At 43.9% G+C, this 21,835-nt stretch overlaps 1 protein-coding gene across 1 annotated transcript; it reads right to left on the reverse strand.

Annotated features, from left to right (window-relative positions):
- Nucleotides 1–6,631: 6,631 nt before the first annotated feature.
- HESX1 (HESX homeobox 1) lies at nt 6,632–8,820 on the reverse strand. The gene is made up of 4 exons (XM_044302475.1): nt 8,667–8,820; nt 8,167–8,366; nt 7,267–7,368; nt 6,632–6,730 (listed from the first exon to the last, which is right to left on the reverse strand). The coding sequence occupies exons 1-4, from the start codon at nt 8,818–8,820 to the stop codon at nt 6,632–6,634; spliced, it is 555 nt and encodes a 184-aa protein (XP_044158410.1).
- Nucleotides 8,821–21,835: the final 13,015 nt, after the last annotated feature.

The following is a 21,835-nucleotide window of genomic DNA, read 5'->3' on the forward strand; positions in this document are numbered from 1 at the left end:
TTGGAGGAGTCCCTTATGTCTTGTTTATGCATCATGTTAACAGCCATATAGGTTACTCCTAGGGGGGATTTTTAACCTTGTGTACCTGCTGGGGAGCTGCTTTTTTGCAGCGCTAACCGCATTGCTGCTATATATATATATTTATATTTATTCATACAATTATTTATTTACATGTTGTCTTTTAATGATGTCATTCAATAAAATATGTTATGGTAATACATGTGTGTTTTTGATTTTTTGGTAATATTATGTATCTATGGCAACCACACCCAGGTTGTTTAACAGAAAGCTGACGTCAGTGGCCTGAGGAAGCACGAATTGGCGCGAAATGGCCGTCGCTGCTAAGATGTGTGGGGTGTGTGCGTACCGCCCCTGCCTGTTACTCTGAACATTGTTTTTCAAGAATAAAGGACTGCTTTTACAACATAGCATTGGTGAGTGCCGCCCTATTCATTTTCTTTTTTCTATGGATGGTGTTGCTTCTATGAGGGCTTGAGCAGCGCTCTATTGCTTCTTGATGACGTGGACGCGCGGTGGACGTTTTGAGGTGTCAAGTTGTGTCAAGCCCAACAGCTGTGCCGCCGGTTTCTCTGTTTTTGTGTGTTCTTACACTAGTTTTGTATTTTTTGTTACAATTATTATGTATTGCTACAATTTTATCCAATGACTCAAGTGTTTCAAGATAAGTATATGCATGTATAAAAATTACACAGCAGAATTGGCTTTCCATAGAGACAAATGAACCAACTACCAAGCAATTGATTAAAATGGTCATTGTGAATATGTTGTTGGTGCTACATCTACCCACCAGAGATGATCTATTGTATTTCTTTCCCTCCTGAGTCAGGTTCTTTGTCTTTCTGTCTCTATGAGGAACACATTAGCTAGATTTGAGCAGTTGGCAGTAAATAGTGAAATACTCAAGCAGATTTTCTCCGACTGGATTAGTCAGATCCTCCACCGCTGAATTAGTTTTTCTTTTCCAGCATTAAGGTGAACAATAGACAAGGAATTACCTGAAAAGGAGGGGATCAGGACAGTGGATCCCTCACACAGTAGACACTAAATTGGCATTGTGTCTTCAGGATTCGTCCAAAGTCAGGACTGAATGGAGTTTGTTCAATGCTTAATCCATATACAGTTGAAACTTTTTTGTTACTTTTTGGGTGATTATCTTGTTCCCATCCTTATTTGGCTATCAATGGACAAATTAATTATTAATTAATTACTTAATTTACATTTGATGAAAACATTTTTAAGTGGTTTTCCTATTTTATTAAGTAAGGGCATATAAGCTGTATGCATGGGACGCTGCTCCACCAGCCAGGAGATCTGTAATGTGCATTCACACCAGTTAGAGGGTAAGATGTGACAAGCCTTATGAACGGCACAAATTGTCATTCTTGGGGTTGTCACTTTTTATCTACGGGGGGCTTGAAAGAGGTAAACCCTGTTCTGAAGTTAAAATAGTCCAGGTAGCTATGAAAATGTATAATCTTCTAATCCTCCCGTGTACTGTGAATTCAGGCATTGCTGCCACATTTGTGGGCAAAAGCCTCTTTACCTAGTCTGACGATTTGGGCAATTATTGGGAAAGAGCTTTCCTAAGAATGCTCGTCCCTGACAATTGCCTTGTGTAAAGATGCCACTGATTACCCGATGACGCGCGTTCATTAGGGTGAAAGAATTGTTAAAGGGGTTGTCCAGGCTTTTACTATTGATGACCTATCCTCAGGATAATAAGAATAGTAGATGTAGAGCAGCACCCACGGACCATCAAACGACCACACCGGAATGCATCAGCCAAACCATGGCCGCAGATCCTCAGCAGCCCACCGAATAGTACAAACAGGTAACGGCAGCATCTCCAGTGACTTCTTTATTGGACAGACTTCACAGAAAGTGTGCCATAAAAATAAACAGCAACGTTGGCTTGACAAACGCTATGTAGTAGCTGAAACATTGCTGTTTATTTTTATGGCACACTTTCTGTGAAGTCTGTCCAATAAAGAAGTCGCTGGAGATGCTGCCGTTACCTGTTTGTACTATTCGGTGGGCTGCTGAGGACCTGCGGCCGTGGTTTGGCTGATGCATTCCGGTGTGGTCGTTTGATGGTCCGTGGGTGCTGCTCTACACCTACTATTCTTACTATCCTCAGGATAGGTCATCAATATCAGATCGGTGGGGTCCGACACGTGGCACCCCCACCGATCAGCTCTATGAGGAGATGGCGTGCGCAGTGTGCACGTGCAGTCTCCCTTCTCTCTTGCTGTTCACCTCTGCTGTCTATGGCAAAGCAGCGGTGAGCAGGAAGAGAGACGGGAGATGGCACGTGCACACTGCGCGCGCCATCTCATCATAGAGTGTCGGACCCCCGCCAATCTGATATTGATAACCTATCCTGAGGATAGGTCATCAATAGTAACAGCCCGGAGAACCCCTGTAAGGCAGACATTTGAATAATTGTTTCTGGCCTGCAGATGAATGGCTGAATCTGCCAGAAACTGAATCTGCGAGAGGATGAATGGCTGTTCATCGGGTAATAGATTGTTGGTGCAGTCACCTGAATTATCGTTTCTGGGCAGCAGATTGTGCCATCTAAATAGCGATCTGCTGCCCACAAACAATGATTCTGTACAGGGATGAGTGATGGCATTAGTGATCATACTGTGGAGACGATCAGTGCATGTAAATGCAGCGGTCACCTCCACTGACGAGCAAGCACTTCCTTCCTCCATCGGGCAGTGTAAAGGGGCCATTAATCCTAAAGTTACCCTGGCCATGGCTGAACATGTGATAACTGTCATCTGAACTATAATTCCTTAGCTGACATCTCTCTACCCTGACTTGTCACAAGGTGTATATTACTGTATAGAAACATAGCTATAAGAGGTGCAGATCATGTAGACATTGCACCTCATGCCCTGGCCCCTTAGGGTGCCCAAGTGCCTTTCTGCCACATATGAAAACACCATTAAATTACATATGGCAGGTGGAGTCCCTTTGACAGTTTTTGGTATGTGGGGGCCCTGTAACAGTATTTGCATTCGGGCCCAGAAACCTCTAGGTAGGTCTCTGGAAAAAAATCCCTACATTCCTACACATCTCCTTAATTTAGTGACATCTCTGTTATTCAAATAGTGGTGGAAGACGAGTCAGGTGGGGTAGTCCTCGTAAGATTTTTGGCAGATTGCAGTTCGTAGATTTGATGTTGAAATATTTAAAGAGGACCTTTCACCGATTATGACACTGTGAACTAAGTATACAGACATGTAGAGCGGCGCCCGGGGATCTCACTGCACTTACTATTATCCCCGGGAGCCGCTCCGTTCTCCCGATATGCCCTCCGGTATCTTCGCTCACTAAGTTATAGTAGGCGGAGATTTCAGTCACTAAGTTATGGTAGGCGGAGTCTGCCCTTGTTCTGCTGTAGCGCTGGCCAATCGCATTGCAGTGCTCACAGCCTGGGAGAAAATAACCTCCCAGGCTGTGAGCTCTGCGCTGCAATTGGCCAGCGCTACAGCAGAGCAAGGGCAGACTCCGCCTACCATAACTTTGTGACCGAAGATACCGGAGGGCATAGCGGGAGAATGGAGCGGCGCCCAGGGATAATATTAAGTGCAGTGAGATCCCCGGGCGCCGCTCTCCATGTCTGTATACTTAGTTCACATTGTCATAAATGACAATACACATTGGCTAAATGAGGAGCAGCTTCACTAAAGATAAGTGGATGGAGAAAAGTGTAAGGAAAAGTTATGTAAAGCAGGCGATTTTTCTTTCCTGGTAATTTATGCCCCTCTCTAATGAAATTTGGGCTTAGGAAAAGTTGAGAATGTGTATATTGTGAAAAACAAAAAAACAAAAACACAAGGTTGGAAAACCTTCTGCAAAAATCGGTGCAAAGGATTTATTATCTCTTCAAGAATGAACTTTTAGATTCCCTGAACAAATTATCCAAAGGCGCAAGCCACATACTAATGTCCCAGTCATCAGCACTAGTCACTCATCAAACTAATCATCATACAGGGGACAGCGACATAACCAGTACGGTCAATGTTAAAACCTATCAGCAAGAAAACAGGATTTGGGAAAAATTGGGAATTGACAAAGTAGCAAGAACACAACAGGCCTGTTTATCTCTGCTCCCCAGCATGAGTCATGAGGACCTCTGCCGTAATGAGCCGCTGGCATCTTGCCCTGTTTACAGAACTAATTGGACAACGCTCCAGAATTGATATTGACATTTCTGAGAACAAATACGATGTTACGGCATAGGGGAGCTGATTGCCGAGGAGTGAGGACACCTCATACTCATGTGCTTAGAATTTGTGAAATGTTTCTCGATTTACAATCTTTCAATGGGTTGTCCCACAAAAAAATATTCTAGTTTTCAAACCAGCACCTGGGTTATTGTATGTAATTAAAAATGTAGCACAGCCACTGAGTTATTCACTGAAATCTATCTATATAGCGCCACCTACTGTTTGTCTTTTTCTTATTTCTTTGTCCTTCTCTCTGAGATGGACGCACATGCTCAGTTTCATCCTTCAACTGCCTCCTGAGCTGTGATAGGTAGAGCATGGACACGCCCCCTGAGCTGCAGCAGAAAAGACACGCCTCCTGAGCTGCAGCTTGATATAAATCTGGCAGAGCAATGAATGGGGAGATCTCTGGATCCATGTCATCTGGAAAAACGGATCCGGCATTTATTTTTTTTCACATTTTTTGCCAGATCCATTTTTCCAGAACACTCTGGGCCGGATCTGGCATTAATGCATTTCAATGGGAAAAAAAATGCCAGATCCGACATTCCGGCAAGTGTTCCAGAATTTTGGACGGAGATAAAACCGCAGCATGCTGCGGTATTATCTCCGTCCTGAAAAGTCAAAAAGACTTCAGAATGCATTAGAATAAAACTGATCAGTTCTTTTCCGGTATTGAGCCCCTAGGACGGAACTCAATGCAGGAAAAGAATAACGCAAGTGTGAAAGTACCCTTAGTATGCTATTTTTAGAGCTGCCATAGAAGTGAATGGAGAGACATGCAGCTCTCCATTTGTCACACTTCATCGGCTCCGTTCTATAGATACGTGTTGGTCTTAGAGATCGGACCCGTTGTTATCTGACATATATGACGTATCTTCTGGATATGATAAGTCCAATAGGTCAGCACTGCAGGTGAGAATTTCGTGGTGCTCGCGTCCCTGGATTGGCACCCCATGAAACAACAGCAAAAAAGGGCCGGCACTCACTATAAATTATCTGCAAAAAGTTCTGTTTATTGTCACATAGTCCTGTGACGCGTTTCAACACTCGCTGTTTGATAAAGACACCTGCGAGTGTCGAAACGCGTCACAGGACTATGTGACAATAAACAGGACTTTTTGCAGATAACTTGTAGTGAGTGTCGGCCCTTTTTTGCTGTTGTATCTTCTGGATATGTCATATATGTCAAGAAGGCGATAACCCTCTAAGGGAAGTGAGTGCTAGAGACCACTCTTTTTTCATATACATCTTCTCTTTTACATTTTATAGAGGCACTGATAAGCCACTGTGCTTGAGTATACATTAAAAGGTCCATGGTGCATTTTCTTTCTGAGGATCAGTAAGGTCAAACATGTTCCTAAAAGTAGTCCATCATTTTTTCAGTTACTCATACACCTGAGATAATTGTCCTCCAAACGGACAGCGAACTCTCCCGATCCCCCCATAGACATGCATGCTGGAGTCAGCCAAGCATGCATGTGTTGTAAATGAGAGAGGGAAGAAAGCCAGGGCCAGGAACCTCTGGCAGCAGTTTATCTGCCCCAATATATAAGCATTGGGCGTGTTAAAATTCAGCATGCCCTACCCTTCTCTCCCCTGCCATCTGCCATCAGGGGAGAGTCAGGCCCCCATATACATTAATTGCTTGGCTGACATATATCTAATGTGTTTGGCTTTAGTCTAGCAAAACCCCTTTATTGGTGAGTGATTTGCATTAGGAAGGTACCCACAGACCCAAAGGATATATTAAGCATCAGTTACTAGTGCAGTGTAATATGGAAATAATTGATTATGTGATTGATTTTAGACTTTGGAATACTTGGCTAAATAGTTTTTTTCCCACAAGGACTTGATTGTTTAACAAATTTAGAAACATATACAATGATCACATGTATTTTACTAAGCTACTTAAAATTTGTCATGGAATATCATACTAACATATCATTCTGTCATATTTCCTCAGACTATTTTTTTCTTGAATTCTTCTTACAGGAGGCAAGGTGCAATGTCTATGTGTGTGCGCATATAATCTCCGTGCCCTATCAGATCGAAATCTGCTCAATTTATTAGCATAAACAGCCAACAACCAAAATAATCAGGATCTAAAATATTTATTAAAATTCATTTAAAAAAATTATATTTACAAAAAGTGCATATAGATTCCAGAATTATAGTGCAAAATATTTACATGTTTCAGACCCACTCAACCGAGCAAACTGAATAAGTTGGGCCACTGGATCAGTGCAAAATATAACTTCTCCCCAAATGTCATGTGTCCAGTGGTCAAAGAGAGACATTACACTTTTGTTTGGACTGTTGTATTTGATGTGACACTAATGTTACAGTAACGTGTTGTGAAGAAGTCGTTACTCTTGAATTTGGGGAGTAAGTGTCTCTTTCACAATTAGGAACTGGGACTCCCGGTGGCATCTCTTCAGCTTGGCACGGCGGTTTTGAAACCAGATCTGAAATTAAAGAAAAAGTGGGATTAGCATGAGAGGAAGTTGGCCTGCTGTAAAATCATGTAAATGGAGATTTTATTAAAGTTTAATTGCCGTTGGGTTCAATATTTAGTGAGGAGACCTGAGAAAGATAGTGGTATCCCAATTTATGAGGAGTGGGCATGTTGAATATCAGCAGATATGCTGCTAGTCTCGCTTTCCTCTATACATCAAACAAATTGGTCCAAGATCAACAAGACAAGATCAACTTACTCGCAATTAAGACTGATATTAGTCTACTGAGAGGACGAATATGTGCATTAAAATCATCAAAATGTTTCTTTAAAGGCATTGTCTGCCAATATTATTTTACAAAACTTTACAAAACAATTAAAAAAAAATCCACAATTTAGGAAAAAGTTAATTGGGGATAGTTGTTATTTATATGCATGAACATTCTTTCCAAACAAATTTAGCCGATGCGGATAAATAACGAACTGGTAATTATTATATTATACATTTGGACAGCTAACACGCAATTGAAGATGGTAATGTCTTACCTGGATTCTGTCTTCATCTAAAGATAACTTGTTAGCAAGTTCCTCTCGGACGTCTATACCTGGGTATGAATTGACTTGGAAAACATTCTCCAGAACTTCAATCTGAAAGTTAAATGAAATGAAATGAATTGTGTGTTCAGATAAATAGAAAGATAAAGCAACGTGAATAGATAGTTCAATATATATGAAATAGAGCAATAGATATGGGATCAATAGAGAGATACAGAATAGAAGGGAGGATAGATAGATAGATAGATATGGAATAGAGGGAAAGATAGATATGGAATAGAGGGAAAGATAGATGGATGGATAGACAGATAGAGAGATAGATATGTAATCAAAGAAAAGATAGATAGATATGGAACCGAGGGAAAGATAAATAGATGGATAGATAGATAGATAGATAGATAGATAGATATGGAACCGAGGGAAAGATAAATGGATGGATAGATAGATAGATAGATAGATATGGAACCGAGGGAAAGATAAATGGATGGATAGATAGATAGATATGGAACCGAGGGAAAGATAAATGGATGGATAGATAGATAGATATGGAACCGAGGGAAAGATAAATGGATGGATAGATAGATAGATAGCTATGGAACCGAGGGAAAGATAAATGGATGGATAGATAGATAGATAGCTATGGAACCGAGGGAAAGATAGATGGATGGATAGATAGATAGATAGATAGATAGATATGGAACCAAGGGAAAGATGGATGGATGGATAGATAGATAGATAGGGATTTAAATAAAATATGGATAGATAGATAGATAATCGAAGGAAAGATAGATAGATAGATAGATAGATAGATATGGAATAGAGGGAAAGATAGATGGATAGATAGATATGTAATCAAAGAAAAGATAGATGGATAGATGGATGGATAGATACCTGGCTTCTAGTGAATGCAGTTCTGGGTCTCCTTCCTCGATACCAGCTCAGTTCTCTTTTATAAGTCAGGCGTTCACTTGTTGGGCAGCACTTTTCATACCGAACATCCCCGTCCTTTTCTGTGGCATGTTTCGCCGGGTGCACTTGTAGAGGTATTTCATAGCTGATGACAGGTAGTCGCCAGCAGTGTGTACCGGCCTCTAAAATAAAACACATATTTCACAACTTAGCGATGTAGGATTTTATACCAGCTCACTCCAAAATTGCTATCTCTCAAATTCCCTTATTTAGGAAGTGTGATGTGACACGCACCCGTCAGTGTTTACACCACAACTGATGTCACACCTGATAACAGAGGCTGCAATTACACAAGACGGATCAGCCAATAGATGCTGTGTGATATCGCCATACCACAGGGTCACAGGTTTATAGGTTTCCCCAGATATCTAATATGCAATCAACTATACACAATAAGGCGCAATGCCGGAACGTAGACCCACCTCTGCTGCAATAGTTATCCATCCAGGGCCTGTAGGGTCTTATGGCAGCTGAATTTAAGTCCCTTTTCTTGTCCAATCCAAGGATGCTTTCGATGGAAAACGAACAAGTTGTGGATTTGTTGCTTCCAAGACAAGACTGGAGCTCTGCCGGCATCCTTGGGCTTCTCTCATACAAGGATACACTTGTCATGGTTTTGGTCTTCAAGCAGATCCAACAGATCCAGAATGTTTGTGGTTGAGTCTTGTGGCCCTCCTTATAGCTGTGTTAACAAGGGGGCCGGATTTACAACCTCATTAATTAAAATCTTTCATTAGAAAGTCTTAGCATCTCAATGAAGACTCTCCCACCAAGAGGCAAGAGGAGTTAATTGTTTATTTGTTTGGCAAGTAATTAGCAGCTAATGGGGACACTAGGGGGGGTCACCTAGAGGGACAGTGTTATCTTTCCCAGCCAGCAGATCTCTACTTTCTCTGGCCGATGAGCAGACTTTTAACTCCTCTTTTATTTCAGACCATCAATGTATAAAATTCTTAAATTTTCAATTTCACCGACACCACTCGTTTCAAGCAAGCAGCATTGTCGAAAACCGCTCAAGCAATGCGTAATCTTATTTAGCAGAGGTTTTTTTTTTCCAGGGAAATTAAATAAATAAATAAAGCTCTTAATGCTATTAGACTAATCCTGCTGAAAATGCAGCATTTATTTCATATGATTATTTAGTGGTTAATGTGGTCTGGTAGGGAACAATAGGTTTTGGCACAAGGCACATTACTCCATGCTGGCAACGTTGTTCAAATCAGTGTAATTGTTTTTTAAGGACTTGGATTAACAAAGTGGGGCGGTGGCCCCCTGTATTTTAAATAATAATACGCTTGTTTATTTACCAATTACCGCTTTTAATTCAGGTGGATTGGATGTTAACCAATTAGTGTTCAGTTACTCCTGATAGATTGTGAATATTGGCCCTGATAATTTTTTTGTTGTTGTTGCGTTAAGGTAGTTTTTTGTGCGTGTTTTGTGAAATATTGTAAAATATTATTACAATTTATTTTAAAGCACCATTAACCCTTTCTACCCTAGGCCAGTTTTCACTTTCCTGCCCAGGCCATTTTTTGCAAATCTGACATGTGTCACTTTATGTTGTAATAACTTTGGAACGCTTTTATTTATCCAAGCCATTCTGAGATTGTTTCCTCGTGACTTATTGTACTTCATGACAGTCATAAATTTGAGTCAATATATTTCACCTTTATTTATGAAAAAATCCCAAATTTACAAAAAAAATTGAAAAATTCACAATTTTCAGAATTTAAATTCCTCTGCTTTTAAAAACAGAAAGCAATACCTCATAAAATATTTATTACTTAACATTCCCCATATGTCTACTTTATGTTGGCATCATTTTGTGAATGCCATTTTATTTTTTGGGGACATTAGAAGACTTAGAAGTTTAGAAGCAATTCTAAAAAATTTTAAGAAAATTTCCAAAACACACTTTTTAAGGACCAGTTCAGATCTGAAGTCACTTAGAAACTCCCAAAGGTGACCCCATTTTGGAAACTAGGGGATAAGGTGACAGATTTATTGGTACTATTTTGGGGGTACATATAAATTTTAACGCTCTATATTGTTTTTTTGTGAGGCAAGATAACCAAAATCGATGATATCAAATATGTCTACTTTCTTTGTTTGTTTCAATTTTACATAATAAAGAATTTTTGAAAAACAATATGTTTTTGTGTCTCCATTTTGTGAACGCCATATTTTTTTTTTTCTGCCAATCATCTTGTGAAGGGGCTCATTTTTTGCAGGAGGAGTTGATGTTTTTATTGGTACAATTTTTGGGTACATGTGGATTTTTGATCATTCATTATTACACTTTATGAGGCGAGGTGACCCAAATAATTGGTTGTTTTGGCACCATTTTTATTTATTTATATTTACATCGTTCACCTGAGGGATTAGGTCACGTGATATTTTTATAGAGAAGGTCGTTACAGATGTGGCAATACCTAATATGTATACTTTTTCTTATTTATTTAAGTTTTACACAATAATAGCATTTTTTAAACCAAAAAAATGATGTTTTAGTGTCTCCATAGTCTGCGAGCCACAGCTTTTTTAATTTTTTGACCGATTGTCTTAGGTATGGACTCATTTTTTGCGGGATGAGATGACGGTTTGATTGGTTCTATTTTGGGGGGCATACGCCTTTTTGATCGCTTGGTGTTGCACTTTAAATTATGTTAGGTGACAAAAAATTGCTTTTTTGGGACTTTTTTTTTTTACGGTGTTCATCTGAGGAGTTAGGTCATGTGATACTTTTATAGAGCAGGTTGTTACGGACACGGCAATATCTAACATATCTACTTTTGTTTTATTTATTTCACTTTAACACAATAATAGCATTTGTGAAGCAAAAAAAATCATATTCTAGTGTCTCCATTGTCTGACAGACATAGTTTTTACATTTTTGGGGCGATTGTCTTAGGTAGGGTTTCATTTTCAGTTTCAGATGAGGTGACGGTTTGATTGGTACTGTAATGGGGGGCATACGCCTTTTTGATCGCTTGGTGTTGCAATTTTTGTGATGTACCGGTAAGTAGAGATGAGCGAACTTCTGTTTTAAGTTCGGCGTCTAAAGTTCGGGGGCGGGTTAGCGGAGAATCCCGATCTGGAACCGGATATGGATTCCGACTTCCGTTGTGGTCCGTGGTAGCGGAATCAATAATGGCCGATTATTGATTCCGCTACCACGGACCACAACGGAAGTCGGAATCCATATCCGGTTCCAGATCGGGATTCTCCGCTAACCCGCCCCCGAACTTTAGACGCCGAACTTAAAACAGAAGTTCGCTCATCTCTACCGGTAAGGTGACAAAAAAAAGGCTTTTTTGGCACTGTTTATATTTTTTTAATTTTTTTTTACTGTGTTTACTTGAGGGATTAAGTCATGTGATATTTTTATAGAGCTGGTTGTTATGGATGCGGCGATACCTAATATGCATACTTTTTTTATTTATTTCACTTTAACACAATAATTGCATTTTTTCTTTTAAATGATGTTTTAGTGTCTCCATGTTCTGAGAGCTATAGTTTTATTTTTATTTTTTTGACGATTGTCTTATATAGGGGCTCTTTTTTTGTGGGATGAGGTGACGGTTTTATTGGTACTATTTTGGGGGCATACGCCTTTTTGATCGCTTGGTGTTGCACTTTTTGTGATGTAAGGTGACAAAACTTTTATTTGTATTTTTTATGGTGTTTATCAGACGAGGTGGATCATGTGAAATATATGTAGAGCCAGTCGTTACGGACGCGGCAATACCTAATATGTGTGTGTGCACGGCATCAGGCTTCTTTCTCACCCATCGGGTCCCCGCCACAGCAGTGCGGGGACCTGATGGGTTCCCTCACCCGCCGCAAATCCCTTCTATGCTGCGGTCAGTGCTGATCGCGGAATGGAAGGGGTTAATCTCCACCGGCATAGGCTTGCACAGCGATGCTGGCTGATACAGCAGGGGCCTGGCTATCAGGGACTGCCGGGCCCCTGCAGTGATCGGGCGTGCACCGCTCCGGTGCCCGATCACCATGACGTAATAATACATGAAAATGCGGGAACGCACCTGCTGCCATGACGTACTATTACTTTATATGTCGGGAAGGGGTTAATTCTATGGCGCTGTACAGCCGGGGTAAACAAATATAAAAATACAATAAACAAAAAACTACTAACAGACTGGTACAGAGGGGTAGAGGGCCGTGCCTGCAAGAGCTTACAATCTATAAGATAGTATAAAAATGCATTAATTAATTTAATTTATTAATTCATTTTAGAACATTTAATGACATACTAGGTCGTACTGATTTTGACACATAGTAAGAACCTTTTCACTCCCTTCAGCACTGGTTTCCCATATTCATATGTATTTTGGATTACCCCCTTAATAAAAATAATAAAAGCCTTAGGCTACAATAAAAAAAAAAAGGCAAAATGGTCAATTTTTAACCAGATTTTTTTTTTTTTAAGCGGATGGCATTTTGAAAAATGGCCATTAAAAACAGTCCCCTTGCATTGTTTGGGGGTTGTCTGTCCATGAAAACGGACAAAATAGGACATGTCTTATTTTTTGATGGCTGTTAGATAAAAACAGTGCAGTGAATAGACCCAAAGGGAGTAATTTATCATGAGGGGAATATATGAAATCAGTTTTGCTTGGGACTGTGTTGGCATACTATATGCCACATTTATCAAATATTATATGCTCTTTGATAAATTTGTATTATCCTTAAAACTAACACTTCAGAATTCTGGAGAAAAGGCATAATAAATCAGGGCCAAAGACTGCAGAGGTTCTAAAAACGGCTATGCAACGGCTGTTATAAAAACAGCCTTCACACACCCCTTCAGTGATTGCTGCCAGTGTCGCTAGGGACAGGAAGTCCTAACTCAGCAATCTGAACTAAAACTGATGAGCGAAGGGCTGTCATGGTCTTACCTCCTTGCTGTTCCCTTCGTTTGACATGTGCTGGCGGCCATCTTGGTTTCTGGGTTTTCTTGTAGCCTCCCACCCTGCGGCTCCTCCTTCCCACTGGGAGGAGCTGGATGCCCAGCTCATATATATAGGAGGTCTGTGGCTTCAGTTCCTTGCTTGGTCCTCCTGTGTTCACATGCTTCCAAGACTGCTGCTGCTTCTGGTTCCTGATCCTGGCCTCGTCTGACTACCCCGTTGGTTCCTGATTCCGGCTTCGTCTGACTACCCCGTTGGTTCCTGATTCCGGCTTCGTCTGACTACCCCGTTGGTTCCTGATTCCAGCTTCGTCTGACTACCCCGTTGGTTCCTGTTCCTGGCTTCGTCTGACTACCCTTCTGGTTCCTGACCTCTGTCTCCGCAAGACCCTGCTTCGGTTTAGCCATCCGTTCGGACTTTGCTTACGGCTTGCTCTTCAATAAAACCTTCTTATTTTCCACTTATCTCTTGTTGTACGTCTGGTTCATGGTTCCATGACATTAGGACCAAGCCATGAATTCTGACGGTACAGGGCCACCCTCGCTACCTACGCTGGTTGCCAGACTTGATCAGCAGGATCACCTGTTGGGTCGGTTCGCTGTGGCGTTGCAAACCCTGCTTGAACGCACGGCTCATTTAGCTTCCGTTGCCGATGGGTCGGTTGTCGCTCCTGGGCCCGCTCCTACTGCCGCTCCGGTTGTTGCGCCAGAGTCTACCCTGACACCTGTTGCTGCGCCTGTGGTGTTTCAGGGTATGACCGGTTCTGCCCCCCTTCCACAGCGCTTTGGGGGAGAGCCAACTCAGTGCCGAGGTTTCCTTAACCAGGTGGGCATTTACTTCGAGTTGCTGCCACATGCCTTTCCTACTGAGAGATCAAGGGTGGGCTTCTTGATCTCGCTGCTCTCGGACAAGGCCTTGGCCTGGGCCAGCCCTTTATGGGAGAACAACAATCCGGTGGTTGCCGAGTTTTCCGGTTTTGTTGCTTCTCTTCGGAAGGTATTCGATGTGCCGGCTCGTGCTGCCTCTGCTGCGAAGCTCCTTATGTCCATCAGACAGGGTTCACGATCCGTAGCTGAATACGCCATTGAGTTTCGTACCCTGGCAGCAGAGGTGGGCTGGAATAATGAGGCTCTGGTCGCTGCTTTCTCTCATGGTCTCTTGGATGCCTTGAAGGATGAGGTTGCAGCTAAGGACCTACCAGTGGAGCTCGAGTCTCTTATTTCTTTCCTGATTTTGATTGACACCAGACTCAGGGAGAGACCTTCCTTTAAGGAGAGCCTGCGGAGGTCTCCTAACAGATTGGCGCCTACGTTTGCTGTCCCACCCGTGCCTCCCTCTCCTCCCACGCCTCCTGGGGATGACTTGTCTGGGGGTGAACCCATGCAGCGGGGGTTTGCTCGCCTGTCTGAGGGGGAGAGGGTACTCCGGAGACGCGAGGGCCGATGCATGTACTGTGGTCTCGGTGGGCATTTTCGGTTGGCATGTCCGAACCGTCCGGGAGAACGCTCGCACCTGAGGTCCTGTCGGGGGCAGATCTTGGGTGGAGTCTCCTCGTCCCCGGTTTCCCGTGTTGACAAACCACTGATCACGGTTGTCCTCTCCTGGGTCGGGGGCTCGGTGACGACCCAGGCGTTGGTGGACTCTGGTGCTGGTGGTTTGTTCATTGATAGAGTGTTCGTTGCCGCCAATTCCATTCCTCTGCAGCCTCGAGGTTCCCCACTGGCTCTTGAGGCGATAGACGGCAGACCCCTTCTGCCGCCACACGTGACTCATGAGACCCTTCCAGTGGGGATAGCCATTGGTGCCGTTCACAGAGAGTCGGTCTGTCTCCAGGTTATTTCGTCTCCACACTACTCGGTGGTCTTGGGGTACCCCTGGCTCCAGAAGCATAATCCGACTTTCGATTGGAGATCGGTCGAGATCCTCTCGTGGTCACCGCAGTGTGGGGCTAGTTGCATCCATGGGCCTGTCAAGTTGCTGTGTACTTCCTCGGACTCTCTGTTGCCTCCTGAATACGAAGAGTACCGGGATGTATTCGATAAGGTGCGCGCGGTTGCCCTACCTCCACACCGCCCATACGATTGTGCCATAGAGTTACAATCCGGTGCCGTTCCTCCTCGTGGCAAAGTCTATCCACTGTCGGTAGCGGAGAATGAGGCCATGGAGGAGTACGTGAGGGAGGCGCTTTCACGCGGACACATTCGCAAATCCTCGTCCCCGGCAGGGGCTGGATTTTTCTTTGTGAAAAAGAAGGGCGGCGAGTTGAGGCCTTGCATCGATTACAGGGGTCTCAATCGCATCACGATCAAGAACGCTTACCCGATACCCTTGATTTCCGAGCTGTTCGATCGCCTCAAAGGGGCCACGGTCTTTACCAAACTCGACCTGAGGGCGGCATATAACCTGGTAAGGATCAAGGCGGGCGATGAGTGGAAGACCGCGTTTAACACCAGGACCGGTCATTATGAATCCTTGGTTATGCCCTTTGGGTTGTGCAATGCGCCCGCAGTCTTCCAGGAATTCATCAACGATGTTTTCCGTGACCTGTTGCAGCAGTGTGTGGTGGTCTATTTGGATGACATCTTGGTATATTCTGCATCCATGGAGGCCCACATTCTGGATGTCAGACGAGTGTTGCAACGCTTACGAGAGAACAAGCTGTTCGGTAAGCTTGAGAAATGCGAATTTCACCGATCCCAGGTAACCTTCTTAGGTTACATCATTTCCGCTGAGGGGTTCTCCATGGATCCTGAGAAGGTTTCGGCTGTCTTACAGTGGCCCCAGCCCAGTGGGCTTCGTGCCCTGCAGCGCTTTTTGGGCTTCGCCAATTATTATCGGAAGTTCATCAGGGACTTTTCCATGCTAGCCAAGCCTCTCACGGATCTGACCAGGAAGGGCAGTAATCCTCAGGTCTGGCCGCTCGAGGCCATCCGAGCTTTTGAGGCTCTAAAGTCCGCCTTTGTGTCGGCTCCGATTCTGTCGCATCCCAACCCTGGGTTGCCTTTTGTCCTCGAGGTGGACGCGTCTGAGACGGGAGTAGGCGCCCTCCTGTCTCAGCGTAGAACACCAGAGGGTCCTCTGCTTCCTTGTGGGTTTTACTCCCGGAAACTGTCTTCCGCGGAGTGCAACTATCAGATTGGTGACAGGGAGTTATTGGCCATCGTGCAGGCCCTTAAAGAATGGAGGCACTTGCTCGAGGGCTCGGTGGTTCCGGTTCTCATCCTGACGGACCACAAGAATCTGACCTACCTCTCTGAGGCCAAGAGATTGACACCACGTCAGGCCAGATTGGCTCTGTTCTTGTCACGTTTTAATTACGTGGCCTTCTACCTACCCGGCTCCAAGAACATCAGAGCGGATGCCTTATCACGGCAGTACTCCGAGCTGTCCGGGGAGGAGTCGATTCCGACTACGGTCATACCCCCGAATCAGATCCTGGCCGCTATTCGCACCAGCCTGACTTCTCCTCTGGGTGAGCAGATTTTGGCGGCTCAATCTGGTGCTCCCTCTGGGAGACCCAACGGCAGATGTTTTGTGCCTGAGGAGTTGCGCACTCGGTTGTTGCGAACCTACCATAACTCCAAGGCCGCGGGGCACCCTGGAAAGAATCAGCTGTCCTGGGCGGTTTCACGTCTGTTCTGGTGGCCTTCTCTACGTTCCGACATCGCCGCATATGTAGCGGCATGCTCCGTTTGTGCCCAGAGTAAGTCCCCTCGGCACCTTCCGTTGGGCCTTTTGCAACCCATAGCCACCGGGGAGCGTCCATGGTCACACCTGGGGATGGATTTCATTGTGGACCTCCCTGCATCCCGAGGCCATACGGTCATTCTCATGATTGTGGATCGGTTTTCCAAAATGTGCCACTGTGTTCCTCTCAAGAAGTTACCCTCTGCACAAGAGTTGGCCTCGATTTTTGCCAGGGAGGTCTTCCGGTTGCACGGTTTGCCCAAGGAGATTGTGTCGGATCGGGGGAGTCAGTTTGTGTCCAGGTTCTGGCGCGCCTTTTGCTCCCAGTTGGGGATTCATCTCTCTTTCTCCTCGGCCTACCACCCTCAGTCCAATGGGGCCGCAGAACGATCCAATCAGGCCTTGGAGCAATTCCTTCGTTGCTATGTCTCCGATCACCAAGACAATTGGGTTGACCTCCTGCCTTGGGCTGAGTTTGCCAGGAACACGGCGGTGAACTCTTCCTCTGGGACGTCTCCCTTCATGGCCAATTATGGGTTCCAACCTGCCGTGTTACCGGAGGTATTCTCTCCCCAGGATATTCCGGCTGTGGAGGATCACCTTTCCGTCCTACGTGCTTCTTGGGTACAGATCCAGAGGTCCCTTGAGGTCTCTGCGCAGCGCCAGAAACTCCAGGCTGATCGCAGACGAGCGCCCGCTCCTTCCTACCAGGTCGGAGACCGTGTATGGTTGTCCACCCGCAACCTCAACCTTCGAGTGCCCACTCCCAAGCTGGCGTCTCGCTTTGTTGGTCCCTTCCGAGTGCTTCGCAGGGTAAACCCGGTAGCCTATGCCCTTGCGCTTCCTCCTGGCATGCGGATCTCCAACGTGTTTCATGTCTCCCTGTTGAAGCCACTGGTGTGTAATCGTTTCACTTCCTCGATTCCTCGGCCTCGTCCGGTCCAAGTGGGCAATCGTGAGGAGTATGAGGTGAGCAATATCCTGGACTCACGCCTGGTCCGCGGCCGGGTGCAGTTTTTGGTCCATTGGCGTGGTTATGGTCCAGAGGAGCGTTCCTGGGTTCCCTCCGCAGATGTCCATGCTCCTGCTTTGCTCCGAGCCTTCCACGCACGCTTCCCTCGGAAACCGTTCCTTACTCCGCGGAGGAGGGGCCCTTGAGGGGGAGGTACTGTCATGGTCTTACCTCCTTGCTGTTCCCTTCGTTTGACATGTGCTGGCGGCCATCTTGGTTTCTGGGTTTTCTTGTAGCCTCCCACCCTGCGGCTCCTCCTTCCCACTGGGAGGAGCTGGATGCCCAGCTCATATATATAGGAGGTCTGTGGCTTCAGTTCCTTGCTTGGTCCTCCTGTGTTCACATGCTTCCAAGACTGCTGCTGCTTCTGGTTCCTGATCCTGGCCTCGTCTGACTACCCCGTTGGTTCCTGATTCCGGCTTCGTCTGACTACCCCGTTGGTTCCTGATTCCGGCTTCGTCTGACTACCCCGTTGGTTCCTGATTCCAGCTTCGTCTGACTACCCCGTTGGTTCCTGTTCCTGGCTTCGTCTGACTACCCTTCTGGTTCCTGACCTCTGTCTCCGCAAGACCCTGCTTCGGTTTAGCCATCCGTTCGGACTTTGCTTACGGCTTGCTCTTCAATAAAACCTTCTTATTTTCCACTTATCTCTTGTTGTACGTCTGGTTCATGGTTCCATGACAAGGGCAGATTTCTTAAGTCTTTAAGGGGAACCTGTCATCAACTTTATGCTGACCTGACTGACAGACATGCTGATGTCAGCGGTGTGTCACTCGTGAGCTAAAAGTAAGTGGTTGCTGAGAACCAGCATCATAATCATTGTAGACCGGGCCTGGAAAAGAGTCAAATCTACCTGAGAAGAGTCCTGTCTATCCATAATCTCCTGCTCTCTCGCCCATCTGCTGATGATTGGCAGTTCTCTCCTAGAGAGAAAGGGAGAAAACTCGGTAGAAGACTGTCAGCCATCAGCAGGTGGGGAGGAGAGCAGGAATTCATGAATAACCAGGACTCTTCTCAGGCGGCCGTGACTCTTTTCCAGGCCCAGTCTGCAATGATTGTGATGTTGGTTCTTGGCAACCACTTACTTTTAACTTAGAAATGACAGACCACTGACATCAACTCACCTGTCTCTTCTCTACTCTGCCGTTAGTATGGGCAGCACAAAGTTGATGACAGGTTCCCTTTAAGCATACTTGAAATCTGCATTCTTCTACAATGGGCAAAGTAAAGAAGTTTTCACTCAAAGCATATTAAGATATTTAAATGATTAAGTGACAACAGGATATCAGACACTTTCCATATTTTGGAGTAGTTGGGGTTCACAACTATGTGTTGTCTTATGATATCCTGTATATTTCAGTATTAAGTCAAGTATAAAAATAGTATATTTTCATGCCTCCTGTTGTTGACTCAGCAGTATGAGAATACCAACAACAACCGTGCCGTGTGGGCAATATTCTTATGGTGCTGATGTCTTTCTTTCTCCATATGAACTCTATGGGGCACATTTATTAAGACTGGAATTTTAGACGCTAGTGAAGCCCCATAGCTGGCGGAGGATCGCTGAAGTTCTGAAGAGGTGCCGGCCTCTTCCTAACTTTGCTGTATCCAGCGCCAGTGTACTAAATGTAAGACAGCTTCCTTGCTGTCTTACATTTAGACCGTTTTCAACACTTAAAACAGGAGTAGAAAATTATGAATGAGACCGGCCTGCCAGCCTGTCTTGTTCTCCGCCCACGCCATGCCCACTAGACCTGGCGTAAGCAGGACGAAGACTAACTGTTGCGCTGCCATCTGCGCCTGAAATACGCCTAATTTAGGCATATTTCAGAATGGTAGTGTGTATTTTTCTTTTCTATGTCTATAGAGTTGGAACCCTTCTTTAGTGCCCAAAGTGCAATCAATCCTCTTGCAGTATTGAAATGTAAGTAGATAATCACTTAACCCTTCAATTAAATGAACTGTATCTATACATGCATAATCCCTTTCACAAATTAAGCTTCATCCATATAAATTCTAGCGGACCCCTGGTATTTTAATATAGAAACTCCAGAATTAAACAATGTATCAAATGATTTAAAAACATTACAATGGAACTGTTTGCCAAAATACTGTGCATACTAATCTCTTTGGGTAGCATGGGTATTAAGCTTGTTTCCAATAGTCTGCCTCTGAATCACTTACTGGGCATCCCTTCGGCCACTTTCACATCAGCGTTTTCCTTTCCGCTATTGAGATCCGTCAGAGGATCTCAAAAGCGGTGGAAAACGCTTCAGTTTTGTCGCCATTCATTGTCAATGGGGACAAAACTGAACAGAACAAAGTGCACTAGAATGCACTCCGTTCCGTTTCGTTGCATTTCCATGACGCCCATAAAAGCGCTGCAAGCAGTGTTTTTGAGTGTGTCATGGTATACTGATCAAGAAGGATCCATCATGAAACACAATAAGTCAATAGTGATGGATCCGTTTTTTTCAGACACGAAAAAACTGGATCCAGCACCCATTGACTTACAATGGATTTAATGATGGATCTGTCTTGTTCATTTCGGATATAATATAACCGGATCCGTCTGAACTTATGCAGGCGGTTGTATTATATACCGGATGCGTTTTTGCTGACCCATGACGGATCCAGCAAGAACGCAGATGTGAAAGTAGCCCTCTCCTATAAACTATATCTTTCAATTCTACTGGATACAAAGTAACTGAAAAATGGAGGAATAGAACTTGACAGAAGATATATTATTAAAAAATCAAATGAGTGCAATTTATGGGGGACATTTATCATTTGCAGTTGTTTTTGTGTCATTTTTGGGTCTGTCTTTCCTTTGTGTATCTGTGCCAAATGTATGAAATGGCACACCTTAATAATATATTTGCAAAGGTGTTCACACCTATATGTGTAAAGGTAGACCAGGGAGAGCCTGGCGTAGGTTGTAACTTTTTTACAACTTTTGAATATGTCACAAATAATAAATGTTGTATAAAACAGGTGTAAACCCATTCATTTGTCATTAACATAGAACACTGCGAAAAGTGGCGTACCGAGGCAAATATACACAAAAAATAGCCGTAAATCTAATAGTAAATGTGTCCCTACGTATCTTTTTCATTAATTAGAATATGTGAGACAAAAATGCAATTATTTCTGCCAAGAGGTTGTATAGTCAGTAGCTGCTGAGCTGCTCTCATCCTCAGGGATCAGCAATGAGAGTTTTTGTATTCATTGTTGGTCCTGAGGGGAATTAGTTAAAATACCTCACATAAACCCTATAGTATTAGTAATAAGAGGATTGTCAGAAATCAGTTGGTATTTCAACGAGCCCAATTACCTGCCGGTGCTTTTACCTGAATCTCTCATCAAATCCTCAGTCATTGCCAGGTGTGTGGTCATCACAAAAACATTTTATTGAATTAGATTCTGTATTTCATAATGGGATATTTTCCCCTAGGTCTTTGTTACTGGCATAAAATTAGTAGATAATTTAAGGATTTCTTAAGTGTGAATGATATAGACACATGGAATCAAGACAGCAGAAAACAATCTCTTACCTTTTTATTTATTTATTTTTGCTCTTTTTTGTTTTGTACAGCACATACAAGCAAGTAAAGTGCATTGGAAAAGAATATATCTGGATAACAGCAAATCTGATGTTAAAGTAGCCATAAGCATAAGTTTTGACAGCAAAAAGGCCTTGTTGGTGAAGACACTTTAGCTTCTATTCACACACACACTGCAGATTGGTTGCAGAAATTCCTGCTACTGAAAATCAGTTCTAGTTATCTGAATTTATTTTCCGTTCTTATATAGCGCTACTATATGCTGCAGCGCTTTACAGACATTAGCATTAAGCTGTCCCCAATGGGGCTCACAATCTAAGTTCCCTATCAGTATGTCTTTGGAGTGTGGGAGGAAACCGGAGAACCTGGAGGAAACCCCGGCAAACACGGGGAGA

This window comes from Bufo gargarizans, chromosome 7 (assembly GCF_014858855.1).
Source record: "Bufo gargarizans isolate SCDJY-AF-19 chromosome 7, ASM1485885v1, whole genome shotgun sequence".
NCBI lineage: Eukaryota > Metazoa > Chordata > Amphibia > Anura > Bufonidae > Bufo > Bufo gargarizans.

Excerpts from the sequence above, each read along its gene's own strand:
- HESX1 (XM_044302475.1), bottom strand. The coding sequence starts at position 8,820 with ATGCCGGCAGAGCTCCAGTCTTGTCTTGGAAGCAACAAATCCACAACT. Across the intron at positions 8,367-8,666 it reads GGATAACTATTGCAGCAGAG|AGGCCGGTACACACTGCTGG; the intron begins GTGGGTCTACGT and ends GTTTTATTTTAG. Across the intron at positions 7,369-8,166 it reads CTGCATTCACTAGAAGCCAG|ATTGAAGTTCTGGAGAATGT; the intron begins GTATCTATCCAT and ends TTTAACTTTCAG.